The sequence below is a fragment of the Leptonotus elevatus genome, chromosome 17 (genome assembly GCF_054856555.1).
Source record: "Leptonotus elevatus isolate MCC_2025b chromosome 17, RoL_Lele_1.0, whole genome shotgun sequence".
Lineage (NCBI taxonomy): Eukaryota > Metazoa > Chordata > Actinopteri > Syngnathiformes > Syngnathidae > Leptonotus > Leptonotus elevatus.
The window spans coordinates 7,817,079-7,833,932 of NC_141255.1; the positions used below are offsets into that span (position 1 = coordinate 7,817,079).

Here is a 16,854-nt window from a genome sequence, read left to right on the forward strand (position 1 = left end):
ATTGTCTTACTAGTGCGTACTAGTATCAAGGATATGGAATAAATGCACAGAAGGCTCTCCATACCAGATAGGGACGTGATGGGAGAGGTCGCTGGGAGTTGTCGGGCTCTATTTTCGTAGATGGCGCATGTGGAAATGCTGGTGTACCCTAATGCAAAAGCTCTGCAACATGACACATGTTCAGACCATGTCTAAAAATCGGCGCAGCTGGTCTAATGTGATTTTTGTGAATATGATCAGGGAGCAGACAGACAGACATTAACATTTTCACTGAGAAGTATTCTCACTTGTGTTGGGAGTGTCATCATATTTCATAGATATGACAAATACGGGGATCAAACCCCGAGTCGTTGTAGAAATCAATTCATTGAACACATTTTTATTACTATTCTATTTTTTAAATCATCACACTTCTGCAAAATTACCAACACCGTGTCTAACGCAGCCGTGCAGATTTACGTTGCATGCCGCTGGACATGAGCCGGCCACGAAATTAGAGCCCATGATAATCTTTATCGTAAAGTCTCCAACAAGTAATAGGAAACATTGAAAGTATGTTCAGTAAGACATTTTGTACTAACTCGCCGTATTCGCTTGTTCTTTAACTGTCATAAAACCAGTAGTGGCTGCCATAAACGAGCAAAGAAAAAAAATGCTTCAAATTATTACTAAAACGCATGGAAAGCTTATTTTAGGAGGACCAGTTGCTGTTTTTTGTTTTGTTTTTTTAGGGGTGGCAAGCAGCATTTGTGTTGACAAAAATATCAAGCATTGATGAGGAGCTCTGACAAAAATATAAAGACCATGTAAAAGTTTGGTTCAGCTTCATTCAAATATACATCTTAAAGCACACACGCGCGCGCACACACACTCACTGCAACATATGCCGCCGCGATCAAAAACATTGACTTTAAAAAAATAGCAAAAAACCTCTTTGTTGACGTACAGTAACTGTTGATAACATGTTCCCAAACCCTGATGAACGTCCGTCATAAGCTACAAGCGGCCGCTTTTATAAAAAAACAGAAAATCACAGTACAGTCCAAATAAAATGGCTCCATTTCATGTTTGAGAATAAATAAAACTTCACAACGAGTAATCAGTGCAGGATGTCGTCTGTCATCAGTGTTTTTTTTCCTTTTCTTTTTTTAAAGAAAATTACAGCAGCCGGTTTGCCTTGTAAGAATTTCTACACGAAGTTATGCAAAGCTGTTTGTTTGTTTTTAGCATTTGTTTGATATTTTTGATATCCAGCTTAAGGTGCTTTGTGGGGCAACGACATTGCTACGAGTGAGACAAGACTGCACTAGTACAACCATGTGCTGCTAGTACAACTAGTGAACATGATGTGTTTCAGTGTAAGCTATCTAGTACAATGGTGTTTCCTTGTGAGCTTTTATTTTGAAACTTGTAAATCCTGTTGGTCTGCTCTCACGTTGTTTAGCTTGCTACGTTAGCCGTTAGCATAGAGGTAACAAAAGCTGAGAGTGACTAGAACGCACCTGTGAGGCGCAGGCGCAGCCAATGAGGTATTTATTTCTATTTACTTTGTTTCTGTGACTTTATATAAAAGTAACATGTTTCACGTGTGTACACTTTTTATATATACTATATTTTGTTTTCACTGCGGTGAATTTGAGGGGAAAGTCAAAGGAAACCACTTGTGTATATTCATATAGTATTCTTCTAGTTTACTGAATTGTTTCAATAGTTCAAAGAGGAACGAGTAGCCCTCTTTAAGATGGATCCATCCATCCATCCATTTTCTGTACCGCTTGTCCTCACAAGGGTCGCGGGTGTTGCTGGAGCCTATCCCAGCTGGCTTCGGGCAGTAGGCGGGGTACACCCTGAACTGGTTGCCAGCCAATCGCAGGGCACACAGAGACGAACAACCATACTCACAATCACACCTATGGACAATTTGGAGTGACCAATTCACCTGCCATGCATGTTTTTGGAATGTGGGAGGAAACCGGAGTACCCGGAGAAAACCCACGCAAGCACGGGGAGAACATGCAAACTCCACCCAGGAAGGCCGAAGCCCGGACTTGAGCTCACAACCTTTGCACTGGGAGGCGGACGTGCTAACCAGTCAGCCACAGTGCCGCACCTGCCTGACCCATCCGGGCTCAGCCTGCTCACCATCATTGGGACAAAGGCGACGACTGAGTGACATTTTCATTCCATTACGAAAATGGATGGATGGATGGATCCATTCTTTAAGATGGATATCAAGGATATCTAATAAATGTTTAAAATGCTTTCCATTAGCAGCCAACCACGGGAAATAATGCTAAGACTTTTATCGTACAGCAGTGAGTTGAAGAGACTTTGGCAGTATGCCCCCCCCCCCCCCCCCAAGGTTTCAGTGCGACATTATTACCCCCCCCCCCCCTTTTTTTTTTTTGTAGTCGGGTAAAAGGAGGACAACACAACTTCTCTCCTCAGAATGTGCAGTGGCTGGTTTGGGAAGTATATGAAGGAAGATGGATGTGAAGAAGGAAGGTGAGTACTGAGCAGCAATTAGATTTCTGTAGTCCCTCAGAATTTCTTGGGGCCCCAGGCGGACGTCAACTTGGGCGCCACTCCCGTCCCAAATGTGGGGAAGTCCTCTGCGCTGCTCATATCCGGGGCCTGGAAACGAGCCACCAACACAAATATGACCAGCCGGGCTCTCTTTAGGGCATACAAAAAGCCAGACAGGCTCATGTAAATCAGCTCTTTTTTAAAATATAATTTAAGATTTTTTTTTTTTAAGTATAAAGTATGACCTACATACACCATATAACGATTTCCCTTTACCAAAAGTATATCTACTTGTATTCTCTAAATGCTAAAGTAATGAGAGAAGGACTTTTTTTTAAACAAAATGTTCATGATTTTTTATTTTTTTTAATCAGAAGTCTACAGTCACACTAGTCTTTAAACAATTTGGGGAAATGCAGATGATGATGTCATATATATTTTTTAGAAGCTTCTGGTTTACTGGCCACATAACCTCCAGCAATTTCCAGATGCCTGAAAGTGCTATGTTCATCGGCTCCAATTATTGTATACAATATTGTATACAAGTATAAACACCATGGGAATGTCCAGCCATCAGGAAGGAGACAGATTCCGTGTCCTAGAGTGTTCTGGTCTCAAATATGCATACCAACCCAAAAACAAAAGCAAAAGACATTTTGAAGATGTTGACTGAAGCTGGTAAGGGTTGTATAATTTGGATTTTTCATCATAGTTTTGTTTTTATTTTTTTTATTTCGCAGTTTTTAGATCAAGTTTGTTAATTTTTTATTATTGTTTTATTTTATTTTATTTTAAAACATACTGGGTATTTGTCTTCACTGCATTTGTATGTTTTTGTTTTGCTGAGGGGCATTTAAAGCTCACCTGTGTGGGACTATTTTGAAAACTAATCTAATTACAATTCCCCCCTTGATATTGCGATTTAATTTAAGCGATTATTTTGGGCAATTCTAAACAAACAATTGTACCTAAAAATAATCCTAACAGTTCTTTATAAAAATCAATACATAAATTAGGGATAGAACAATTATAGGCTGGGCTGATTATCGGCGCTGATATTCAGCCTTTTGACGAATATCGGCATCGGCCATTTTGAAGAATCATACGCCCGATAATAGATCCATTTAAAAAAGTGTTAACTTCAAGGAACTATTTAAATTTTCAGAGATGCTGCTGGCCCTGCACCTTCTGTTTTTGTTTAGAATTAAAACTAAGATAAGTAAAATTTGAATACAGTACTTCAGATATTTTGAAATTTTGGAAAACTTTATTTACTGTAGAAAACAATAGGGAGCCATTTACTTAAGTTTTTATTTACCTTTTGAAAACATGCTACTGCCCCTGGCAGATCCCTGAACTTTTTGTTAGATTTTTAAAACAAAGATGTTTATTGACTAAGGTTTTTTTTTTAAACTCCAATATTTGACAAACCATAAAATTTGGTCAAAAAACATATTCTTAATTTTTTATTTTAAGCTCTGGAGTTTGTATTTTTTCAAATTTTGATACCCAATATTTTCTCTTTTGGACGATGAATATCGGCTCCAATATCGGCTATCGGTGTCCTGGACTACTAATAATAGGTATTGGTATTAGCCCTGAAAAAATAATATAGTTTTATCTCTAAAACAAATACAGAGCTCGGCATTGCCGGTCCGTCAACGAGCTCCCGTCAGTATTTCAGGCTGGTTCGTTACAATACTGTAAATGCAATGTTGTATTGCATTTACTGTACCTGATAAAGAAAAAAAGTTTTGTGTAGCATAATGCACATTTTAAACATTTAATTAACCACACCCACATCCCACTTCCACCGTCAGGTCTCACCTTGTTCCCGGCGGCGTTCCAGGGGGCATCACGCACCACAAAGCCTTTCGCCGGAGTCCCGCTGCCGTCATCCGGTCCCCCTGCGCCGGCCCCGCCTCCTCCATAGCGCGACGGAGGCTTCATGTACGCCGCCATCCTCTCTGTCTCCGTCACGCTGAGCATCTGCAAGAGTCGCAGATGCGTAAACGTGAAGCGCGGACGCCGTTCTTGTCACGTCCTATCGACGGAGGATTTAAGTCTCTCACGTATTCTTCCTCCAGGTTGATCAGGTGTTCGATGGCGTTGTCCACCGTCTCGGGAAGGCCCGTGACCGTCACTTTGTCGGGTTCGTCGGAGCCAGGCGGAGGAAACCGGATGTCAACCTGAAAACATCCACAAACGTTGATGAAGGTAGCGTAACGCACGGCGCGAGAAATAATCATCTGAGTTTTCATTCTTTTCAACCAGCCAACCAATTGCTACCATTGTTCCAAAATAGAAGACACTCAAAATTACCAATTGCAGATGAATTCTTGCAGAAATCTTTAAAAAAAAAAATTATTCAGTCCTAACCATAATCAGTAAGCAGCCAGAGAAAATACAAATGCTGTGGAGCTAATTTCCCCCCACTGTCCAAGTCCCCCGGCCAAACCTTAAACTCCTCCATGAGCTTGCGGATGGCTTTTCCACGGGCGCCGATGATGCGGGCGTGTGTCCTGGGGTCCAGGCGCACGTCTTGGCTCACCATCTCCTGCAACTCGGCCACTAGCTGCCGGATTGCCTGACACGCCTCCTCCACGTTCCCCTCGTATCCCGAGACGACGATCAGGTCCTGAGATGAGCGGAAAGGAAAGGAAAAATAGTGTGATGTCATTTTATTACAAGGTGTCGCTAGGCCGATCAGTGTTAGATTTTGGCATCAAATTTTGAATTTGTTTTAGCCAAAGTCTTGACTCTCTTGCATATTACGGAAGAGGATTAGGGCCAGTAAAGAGAAGAAAAAAAGGTTGGCAGGATTCTGACTTTATTCTCAGGATTTTGACATTTTAAAGTGAGAATTCTCACTTTATTGTCAGAATTGTGACTTTAATCTCAGAATTCTGACTTTATTAGTGCTATTATTCTCACTTTAAAGTCAGAATTCTGAGAATAAAGTCAGAATTGTGACTTAAAAGTGAGAACTCTAACTTTATTCTCAGAATTCTGACTTTATTAGTGCTATTATTATTCTCACTTTAAAGTCAGAATTCTGACTTTATTCTCAGAATTCTGACTTTATTCTCGGAATTCTCACTCAATTCTCTCTTTAAAGTCAGAATCCTGAGAAAAAGTCAGATTTCTCACTTTAAAGTCAGAATCCTGAGAATAAAATCAGAATCCTGCCAAACTTTTTTCTCTCTCTACACTGGCCCTAATCCTCTTCCGTAAAAATGTAATTTTGTTTTTCATTATACATTTTGTCATCTAAATTGGTTTATAATATGGCGGAAGAATTGGTCGATCGATATTAGGCATTTTAAAATTGGTAATAAAAATTGGGCTTTATTTATTTATTTTATACATTAACCCATTGCAACAAGACAAAGATAATGACATTCAAACATCCGCTCGACGATTTTGAAGGTAAAGCGCTCTCCGTGGAGAAAACAGCCGCCACTGATTTGGACCCACATCAGTACGCCACACACCTGCTGTTCATCTCCTTTGTCGGGGAACTGAATAATGACGTCGTGATCTTTTCGGATCTGAGAAATGACCGCCCCTTTCCGTCCGATGATCTTGGGATGAAACTTGGGCTCGACCGATATGGTCGCCTTGAAGCTCCGTAGCACCTGTGACCAAGAAACCCGAATCGCTGTGAGAACATTAAGACTTTGCTGAGGAAAGGTGTGCGCTTACCCGGTCCTCCTGCTCTGCCCGGAGCTCTTTGGCTCGGGCCAGCAACCCCTGCTTGGCTCGTAGCACGTTGGCTACCAGGCCCGTCACTTTGATCACATCCTGCTGCATCTCTGGCTGCGGCACCCAGATGTTCACCTGCATATGCAAACGCACACAAAGAATATGGACCTTAACCTCGATATTATTTCGTTAAAATGAATATTAACCTCATATTCCTCCATCATTTTTCGGATTCCGCTGCCTTTCTGGCCGATGATGTAGCGATGAAGCTCATAGGACACCTCCACGTCCTCTGTGATGGGCACTAAGGCCTGAAGGAAGAGAATGAAGGAGGAAAACAATCAACTGAATGGACGTGGCCAGGGATGTGGGTTTTAGATCCAAATAAACCTCCAAGAACCTACAAGCAGGGCTGCTTTGGCCATCTCGCACTTCTCAGCTCGCCCCGATATGGTGACGACGTCACACTTCCGGGGGACAAACTCCACGTCTGGACAGACGTCACCGTTCTCCTGCGGCAAAGCCTCTTGACCTTGGACGACGATTCAAAACAGTCAAGGTAGTGCTAAGCGCAGAACTGACACGGTGCGCTTGGAACCTGCGCTGGCGTCGTCTCTCTCGGGGAACTTAATCTGGACCTCGTGCTCGCGGGTGATGTGCTGAATGCGGCTACCTTTGGGGCCCATGATGGCGCGGTGGTAGCGCTGTGGGATCGTCACTTCCACGCTCACCTGGGACTCCTGCTCATGGGAGGAACAGAAGACGACCGCCGGTATCGACAACATTGGAAATCGCCAGGAGGGGAAAAGTCGTTTTGATCACAGGTCACATGTCGTTAGGGTTGCCCACAGGGGGCCACATAACATAACACGCCAACCAAATCCATTTTGATTGGTCGACACTTCCTACCAGGTCCTCGATGATCTCCCGTATGCGTTTCTTGGCGGCCTCCACGCAGTCCTTAGCTCCTTTCAGGGACACCCGTTGGCTGTTGGCCCCCGTGCGAGGGAAGCTCACGGCCACGCCGCCGTATTCCTCGGCCAGCTCCCGCAGCACCTGGCCTCTGCGGCACACAAAATGGCGGTGGTGGCGTACGTCCACATCCATGCTATCCTCCAACACGTCATCCTTGAGAGGATATTCAAATTATACACGGGTGGCAGTGATTGTAAACTAACTAATCTAGCCACGTGGAGGCGATTACCAGGTTTTTGACCAGGTTTTCCAGTTCTTTCTGTGCCTGACGAACAGCTTCCTCTTTCCCCACAATAGTGATCAGTTCTTGCTCGGTGTCATCAGCTGACGGGAAGATGATGCGGGCTCCCGTCCTGTCCCGTACGCGGCGAATGTTGGCCCCGCCGCGGCCGATCAGGAACTTGTGGTACTCGGCCTTAGCCTGGAGTTCGGCTGTGAAGTTGTTGACTTGCTGAATGGAGGAGACCAAACATCAAATTAAACTATTACAATACGAGACGCCTACTTTGGGCATCTCCGTGCCCACAATATAGAATACAAAACATGATGTATTGAAAAATTTGCTCAGGATAAAACTCTTTACGCTGAACATTGCCAGACTCCAATGTTTTTTAGGTGTTGGTATTTCAGACATTTTGAGACTCTGCCTTAAGAATCTTAGGTACATTTTATTTCAATTTTGGCTTCTCTGGATCATTAAAATGTAACGACCGAAGAAAAATGATTAATGTTCAGAACGCTGCGGTGTGTTTACAAGTTTCCTACATTATGAAAGGACCCTAAATGCACCATGTAGCTTGTAGCTAGCTAGCCCGGAGCGAATCCGTGTGATTCTGCCGTTCCTAAGCGTCCTTTAAGCTATTTAATGACACTCCAGTTGGAGGTAACTATAAAACTAAACACAAGATAAGGAGAATTACATAGTGTATATTTAAATACAAAACATGGTTCGTTTTTAACACTACACAAGCCTAGCGCTAATGCTAATGCAAGTGAACGGGGGATCCCATTCAAATGCCAACAGGAAGTTAGCATCAACTTCGGGAGTAATAGTCCTTCAAATAACAAATATTCCCACACAAATGCTGTGGAATCACATACCCACAAGTAAGATAACACAACTCAAAGGCACAAATATTTCCCAATTTGTGAAAAACAAGTTATTTTAATAGCATTCAATCGCAACTTTCTTCTGTTCTCAGTGTAAGCGTGTACATCATGGATGCACGGCAACACACTGCCCCAAGGAGCCAAAATGCGCAGGAACACCCAGTATTTGTTTTGCAATTACTGATTTAGTATACAGTATTTTTGTTGTATTTATTTTTTATTTGAACTTTTTCAGCATGAAAGGATGAATGGGCGTAAGGCTATGATCATAGTGCGTTTCACCCATCGAACTTTGAGCCTCATCATCAGCATTTGTCTGGATTTCTTTGTCGCCTACCTTCTCCTCAGCCAGCTGCAGCAGTTGCTTCTCTGCCTTCTCCACCTCGCCGGCGGGCCCCCTGATGGTCACCTTGTCCGAAGTGGAGCCCTCGGAAGGGAAGTGGATGTGGACGCCGCCGCATTCCTCCATGACGGCACGGACCAGGCAGCCCTTGGAGCCGATTAGGGAGTTGTGTAGCTTAGCCGGGATGATGACCTCCGTCTCTTTAATGTTGGCCTGGAGGGAGAGAGACACGGAAAGGGAGACATCAGTGAGAACTGCTCTGTTATTAGCCTGCCCTGCTAAGACTCACCAGTTCTCTCTGGATGGCAAGGATTCGATCTCTGGCTGCCTCACAGTTTCGATTCTTGCCCGTGATGACGATCATCTCTGAGTTGCTGTTCTCGGTGGGCAGGTCGATCTTGGTGTTGGTCTCCTCGCGGATCTGTCGCCAATGATGTCACATTGACTGTTTTGAGCCGAAACGCGCTCCAACAGATCTTTGGCCCTTACCTTTTTAATGTTGGCGCCACCTTTTCCGATGATATTTTTGTGAAACTGCTTGAAGATGGGAACCGAGAGCGAGAAGCTATTCTCGATCTGCATACAGGCAAAGACATCTCAAGCACGAGTCACCGTTTTGAGGGTGGTTTTTGCTGCCGTACCAGGTCGGCAATCATCTTCTGGAGAAACTTGCCGCACTTCTCCACCTCGCTCTTGGGGCCTCTCAGCTGAACAACGTTACTCTTCTGCGCTGGGTCAGGGAAGTTGATTATGACCTGGAGGTTGACTGGATTAGACTTTATTTTGCAGTCCTGAAGGAGTGAGACAGTCCAAGAGACCCTCACCTCAGGAAACTTGTCTCGGACTTCTTTTATCTTCTCTCCCTTCTGGCCAATGATCGTCCGATGGAACTTGTGCTCCACTATCAGATCTTTGGTCCGCTCGTTCTCCTGGAGGTGACATTTTTTTTTCTTCCACTCCTTCTCGCTATCTGTCACAGTAAACTTTGACTCACCATTCTTTGGACCATCTCGATGAGTTCTCTGCGAGCCAGCTGGACACCCTTGGGGTCTCCCTCGATCCGGACAAGGCTGCTTTGCTCAGAGTCCTGCGGGATTCTCACCGACACCTTGTACTGCTCCTTAATTCGGTTGACTGAAAAACAACCGGGAGTTGACCCTCGTGACGAATCCAAGTATGTCTTTGTGTTTTTTAGTGTGCTACTCACTATTGGCGCCATTTTTCCCAATGAGATGTCTGTGGAACCGCTGGTCTATGAGCACCTCGGTGTAGTCCATCCTCACAAGCTAGAAACACGTAAAAGACGCAGTGAGAGACTTGGAACATGGCAGAAAGGGAAGCGGACAGTGGACATTCCCCACACACCAGGTCCTTGATGATTTCTTGTATCTGGGCTTGAGCCTGCTCCACCTCCTCCGTCGGCCCCTCCAGGCTGATGCGCTCCTCGCCATCGGTGAACTCGATGTGAACCTAAACACACATACCGGCAAATTATCAGCATGTAGAGGTGGACGCTTCCTTCTGTCCGTCCGTCCTCTCGTTGACGGATGCTCATGTTTTTGGTGAGTGCTTTATGACGTGAAGCCTTGAAGCAGGTTTTTGTCACCTCGATCAGCATGTGACCTATATCTGTGCGGTCATTGTCAAACTGAAAAGACGAAGTTCCTCTTCATCTTTCTAGCAGAACTCTGAAGGTTTATTGCTGTTTTTTGGAACTGTTCATATTTCCCCTCCACCTTGACATGCTTTAATTTTTCATTCTCACTTACTCGAGGTAGCTGCTGTGTTATCCGCCCGATGTTTTGTCCCTTCTTGCCGATAATGAAGCGATGCAGCCAGGCAGGAGCCGTCACATCCACCACCATCACACTCTTGGCCTGCGCGGCAGTATGGGAGAGAGAAAAAAACATCAGACGTTTGCCTTCATGCCCCGCCCTCCATAAAACGTCATCATTTCCTATGTCAATAGTTGAAACCATTAATATACAACAAACTATGGCTCCCCCTCTTAGTTGAAATGTATGACTTCAACACACTTCCTTTAGACCAATTCCTACTTAGGCTGATTTATTTGTATCTGATTCACCGATTAAGACCAATGAAATAATTTTTTACACATTTAATTTTTTTTACCTCTATCATTTATTTAAATTTCTTTTTTTCAATTCAGTCTTTTTTTCCCCACAGCATTTTACTTCATTTTAGCATTAGCTCTTTAGCATGCATGTATAATTCCTACAGAAATTGTATCTTCTAGTAGTAGCTTGTTAGTGACAGACTACGGCACATTCCGAGTTAATTCTATTTCTGGTTACGTTGCTGCCATGGAAGGGAACTCTGTTGTGAACTGAGGACCCCCTGCAATTTGCTCTTCTCACCTTAGAGTAGACCTGCGTGAGGGCCGGCCCCAGCTTGTCAGGCTCCCCCCTGAGGATGATGGTTTCCGAGCCTGAATCCAGCGGTGGCATTTCCACTGAAACTCCCGTGGACTCCAGGATCTCCTGCAGGGTGTTGCCCTTTGGGCCGATGATGTACTTGTGCTGCGACTTCTTCACCTCCACGGAGATTGTGGTGGTCTTTCTCTTCTGTTAGGTTAGAAAAGTAAATTATTATTATTGTGTTTACATGATATTCTGTACCCACAAAATACATTTGATTAGTATTATGTCACTTTTTTGCCTTACATTTCTCCTGCAATGAAGACTATTTCAACATTAAAATATTCACGTCGTTCTAGGCATCATGGCAAAAAAAAAATTGCCAAAATTCTTCAAAGAATTTACGTTGTCTATGAAAAAGAAAATCCATTAGACGTCCTCCTAATGTAATATATTCTTCCACATTTTACTACCTGTACCATTCCAGCTTCAAACTTAAGCTCATTCAGGACATGTAATATATTATTCCCGTTCCAAAAATTATTTTTAAAAAATTATGTTAAACATCTTACGTGACAAAGTCACAATTTAAATAAGTGGACCTAATACTTTTCAAACAGTTACAACTTCAGAGCAATTCTTTATATTCTGAAATTTTCTAATTCCCCAGAATCCCCCCCCAAATCCATAATGAAGACATTTTTTAATTTTAGCCTGTCTTACCAAATTTCGCAACCGATTCAAACCTTTCCAATAACAGAAAGGTCACTTCATTCAGGTTATTTAAAGTACTGTTTGTGATTTAGATTCTTTCCAACATTTCAACAATTCCATTAGCACGAGCTATGAATTTTTCACATTCAATGTCTATAGAATAAAAAAAAATTGCAATTATTTTTGCATTTTTAGGAGTTGTCAACCTTTTTTAAACCCAGGGAACCAATAACAAGTGAATTGAACATATCTACCATATGCATATATCAGCTTTTTTTCCTAACTGAAATATTTATCAATCATTTAGTAGAAAGGAACTTGACTAGTTGAGATGCACTGCTTTCACTGACGTGGCTCTGAACAGTGAAACTAGTTAATGAAAGCACCATCAGTGTTGCCAACTTTGCAATTTGCTCCCTATATTTAGCAACTTCATTGGTTTTTGGATTGAAATAAGCTGTTTAGAATGTGTTCCCATATCTCCACACCTTGTCGTCGTAGATGGCACGAATGCGGCTAAGTGCAAGGGCGACGGCCTCCTTCTCCCCGGTGATGACGATCTCGTCCTTGGGCAGGCTAGGCGGGGGGACGCTGATGCGAGCGCCCGTTTCCTGACTCAGCTCCTGCACCAGCCGATTGTGTGGGCCGGCGATGAAGGGGTGGAAGGCCTTCTCCAGGAGCAGGCGCTCCACAGCACGCTTGTCCTGATGGATTTAGAGCAGGTTTGTTATTTTTTAATAGTTAAAAAAATAAATAATTAATGCTTCATTTTAGTTTCGTTTTTTTTAGTTTAGCTGATTATTAGTCCTGTCAGACACCTGTTTACTGCCACTTCTCCTAACCCACCCCCATCCCCCCCAAGCCGTTGTTTCAGCTCAGGTCAGTGGAATCTCGCTCGCGTTCTGCTACACGAAAAGTAACCTAAAATATTCTGAATTGGGCTGCAACATCAAGTAACAATAATGTCTCCAACACAGCCAGTTGGCCTTCACAATGTCCAACCTGCTCGGCAGAGATCAACAGTATCTCATGGCGCGCCTTTTCGATACCCTCCTTGGTACCGGTGATGCGGATGTTGGCGCTGGGGTCGTCCGGGCGTGGGATAACGATCTTGGTAGCCGTCTTCAGTTCCAGTTCCTGCAGCTTTTCGCCGTTCTTGCCGATGACAAAGCGGTGGTGCTCCTTGGGGATGATGACAGTGGCTGAACCCTGGAGACACAGGGAAGGTGATGAACTGGCATGTTGCTAATTTAAATTGGATTTATTTTTATTTTTTTAAACCTGAGTCTGCAGTCGTGCTACAATCTCCTTGCGGGCCTTCATGACAGAGTCCAGTTTGCCGGTGACCATGATGGACAAGCCCTGGTCTTTAGCCAGAGACAGCTCAATGTGGGCTTCTGTCCGCTGCATGATGTCCAAGCACACTTTTGCTTCTTCACCCTCCCCAAACTGGCTGTTGTCCTTGTAGCGGCGCTCTTCGAGGGGCACGTGGAACACCTGCGACACAACACGGGTCAGCTTCTTGCTTATTTTTAAAAGCCTGTGGTGAAGTCATGATGAGTATCCAATGTTTGCAAACCCACCTGGGTGATGACAGAAGCTTTAATGGGCTTGATCTTGCTCCCCCACGCAGGTGCCGCCTCCCCCGCCTTCTCCCCTGGCGCACCCTTCTCCGGCAACGGAGGGAAGGCCTCCAGGTAGGTGGGGATGTAGGCCTCATCCTCCGGGACACAGCCTGCACCACACAGGTGAGGAAGACCAATAAGTACACCAACATATTTACCAGAGGTGGAAGTCACATATGTGCGACTCACAAGCAAGTTGTAAATAAAAGCAGACTCTTCCAGGATGGCCACTTGTGTAAAAGACAGCTAGTAAAAGCTCCATTTACCCTCAACACTTATGAGGTTAAGTGCAATAGAAAATGGGTGGACGGACGGTTGTTTGTTTCTGTGCCCTGCAATTCACTGGCGACCAGTCCAATGGTGTGCTCAGCCCTCCAAAAATATTACCTGTAATCTCCCGGTCCTTCAGGCCGCTGCGGTGCTCCGCAAAGCTCTCGGGGGTCAACACTGCCACTGAGCTCATAGTTCAAGACTTCTTCCGCTATTCCACTGAGGCAAGAGTAAAATGACATAACCACTTATTTTATATAATAAGTTTGAGACCCCTTTTATGGCATGTGTACAAGGCAGACAGAAAACAAATGACCACGAAAAACAGGCACGCAGTGAAATCATACACAGCCAGCAGATACGACAGAGCCTGTGTGCAAAGCATGCTAGAAAAGCTACTCAGACTAGAGGAGGGAAAACCTCCACGGCAGTACAATTTGGCCAAACTCCTCTCTTGAGCGACAGGTTAGCTAAAGTGATCGCATTTAAACTTGCCTTCAAATGCTGCACTAGTCAAACGAGAGTTGCTGTAATTAGTTTGTGACAAGCAAACTTGTTCCCGACTGGTTGCGTTTGACAAGGCAATTGATCACTTTACATTTTTTGTAGCTTAATGGAGTGGAGCACACTGCCACCAACTAGGCAGCTGTGTTTTGTAATAGTCTGAAAAGCAATTATTATATTTTTTAAAAGCCTTCAAATCTCAGCAGCTGCGAGAGAATCATTTCATTTTTGTTTTTAAAATGTTTCCTGTATTTAAAAATACATGATTTCAAATTGACAAGGAAAACATTTACAAACAAATACATTATGATTCAGTTACTGGTTTGCAACGTGTCAGAAAATGTGTAAAAATGTTGATCATTGTTTCCCAAAGTAAAAGCTGATGTTTTGTCTACACCACAAAGAATATCAATCTGCTCTCATTGAGAAACACAAAAATCTGAGAATTTACTGTTTCCAGAATTCCAAGGATTTGGACAACAAGATAAACAATTAATTGATTATCAAAACAGTTGGCGATTAACTGTTGCATCTCTAACAACAACAACAAAAACACAGGTGCGGAGTTTTACCTGCAAAGGTCAATTGCCAGAGAGTCCGTCCAGGTAGAGGCTACCGTAGTCGCTTCAGTGCGAGTCTGTCTTTCAGCTCCTGAACGTATAGCAGGTCAAAACGTAAAACACGAGGAGCATAACGACTTTAAATCACGACAGCTGGTCAATACTGCAAATCCCGACACAGTGCCTTTCAGTTTAAATGTTTAGTGTTTACTTAAGTAACTTTTTGGATAGTTTGTACTTGTCAGAGTAGTTTTCATTTATAGATTTCAAAGTGCCTTATTTACATAGCACGTAGCTGAAACCTGTATAGTATTTATATTTACCTTACACATATGTTCCAGCTCACCTGATACCTGAATGAGGGCAAGCGCTACATACTGTAAAATGGATAGATGGGACTGTGGGGGGGAAAAAACAACAACTGTCATGCGCTGTCATCTGTGCCTGCCTAAAAATATCAATATTTCAGGCTACAAGAACTCTACTTAACATACAAAAAGGCTGTCTCGACTTGCATTTTGTATGACCCAATCAGACCCATTTGAGCTCTCTGTTCCTCACTTAAAGGGTTGTGTATAGTCATAGAAAGCCACAATGTATTCACAGCACTAAAGATAAAGATGCGGGCTGGCAAAACTCATTTTGCCTTTCAGTAATGAAACGTTAGCATGGCTTCGCTCAGAGGGCTGTTATGACAGCAAAACCCTATATTACCTCATATTATACCATTTACGCAACATGGATACCTATTTTTGAAACCCGCAGTCAAGATTAACACTGTTCAAATATTGTTAGATGGGGTTTGGTGGCAGGAAAATGCTTGCAGTATTTCAACATCATTAACTACAACAACTTGAATCATGGAAGTTGACACCCTTGATTTGCTTTCATGGGTCACATAAAGCGATGTGGCGAGCCTTGGGTTTGACACTCGTTTCAGAGTGATAATATTGGGCAATAACTGAATTAGCATATTCCTATTTGATATCTTTGTCTAGTTCAACCAATGGGTAATGAGGAAAAACGGGGTTCAATGTAGCCATGGGCATCAGAGCTCTCTGATCAAGAAAGAAAGACGGAGGGGCTTTCAACACAATGGCCGTGTTCCTAAAGTGGTCCTTAGTGAGGTTTTTTTGCCTTTATTTATTTTTTTGGATCCAATCTCTCGCTGGTCGACTGCGTTACGAGCTGGGGCTTTTCCGTGCATGCCGGTTAAAATCTAACATATATATTTATTTATTTTTAAATTTATGTTCAATATGGCTCAAATAACCCACTTCGCTACAGACGATGAGGCGCTAATAAATTTCTTATGATCGGTTAAAAACAATAACAACAAAACAAGCCAGCAGCCCGATCGCTCGCTCGCTCCAGCGCACTAGCTCCGGTGGCGCTAACCTTGCTAAACCCTGCCTGCGTCTCTTTGTGGCTGCGAACCGGCTTCTTATCTGACGCGGAGGATGTGGAGCATCCATCACGGTGTTGTCATTTTGATAAGAATGTAAATAAACAACATGCAAAGGTCTCCTACCTTACAGAGAGAAAATGTAACGGAGGGTGGGAGTTTGACAGGTGATGGTGTAAACACAGATGTGATTGGTCTAGGAGCATTTCCTCTGACGGGGCGGAATAATACGACGAGATGCGCTGCGGTCCGTAGACGGTCCAGCCAATTGCCGCAGTATGTTTACGCCACCACAGCATCCAAATAAAATAGACCCCGGTTAATGTGATTTTAATGCAATTATGATAGTATAACCAGTGGTCGCACAAACGTATTGTTTTTTTGTTGTTGTTTTTTTTTTTAATAATATTTCTTATTATTGTTTTGTGATTTAGCTCTAAGCTATCATTGATCAAAACTATTGTTAGTACGTCCAAAGTAAACGTAATATGATGTTATTCTTTATTGTGTCGCGTATTTTCCGTTTTGGACGCTAGGTGGAAGTCGCATTCCAAAATAAAACACAGGTAAGCACCATTATTCAGAACGAAGTGTCTATTATTATCATCAAAATAATAATAATAAATGTTTAAAAGAAAAACACTTTGTGAATGACAAATAACTACAATACATTTCACCAAGTGTCCGACTACGAACAAGGTGCGGTTTGTATCCAAATGAATAATACTATACCCGGGTT

General features: G+C 43.2%; 1 protein-coding gene and 1 long non-coding RNA gene across 2 annotated transcripts; one reads left to right on the top strand and one right to left on the bottom strand.

Annotated features, from left to right (window-relative positions):
* The first annotated feature begins 1,468 nt into the window (after positions 1–1,468).
* Positions 1,469–4,821, top strand: LOC147159584 (uncharacterized). Its single transcript, XR_015090506.1, has 4 exons — positions 1,469–1,529; positions 2,412–2,505; positions 4,347–4,476; positions 4,614–4,821. It is a non-coding gene; the product is annotated as an uncharacterized LOC147159584 (long non-coding RNA).
* Positions 2,407–16,344, bottom strand: hdlbpb (high density lipoprotein binding protein b). Its single transcript, XM_086059263.1, has 28 exons — positions 16,242–16,344; positions 14,723–14,801; positions 13,764–13,865; positions 13,335–13,486; positions 13,033–13,248; positions 12,754–12,960; positions 12,240–12,455; positions 11,038–11,244; positions 10,429–10,536; positions 10,025–10,129; positions 9,867–9,945; positions 9,654–9,793; positions 9,484–9,588; positions 9,301–9,414; positions 9,149–9,235; positions 8,949–9,080; positions 8,654–8,872; positions 7,436–7,657; positions 7,141–7,359; positions 6,830–6,971; positions 6,636–6,763; positions 6,438–6,542; positions 6,232–6,366; positions 6,021–6,164; positions 4,985–5,164; positions 4,599–4,715; positions 4,354–4,515; positions 2,407–2,634 (listed from the first exon to the last, which is right to left on the bottom strand). The coding sequence occupies exons 3-28, from the start codon at positions 13,837–13,839 to the stop codon at positions 2,542–2,544; spliced, it is 3,810 nt and encodes a 1,269-aa protein (XP_085915389.1). The 5' UTR covers positions 13,840–13,865; positions 14,723–14,801; positions 16,242–16,344; the 3' UTR covers positions 2,407–2,541.
* Positions 16,345–16,854: the final 510 nt, after the last annotated feature.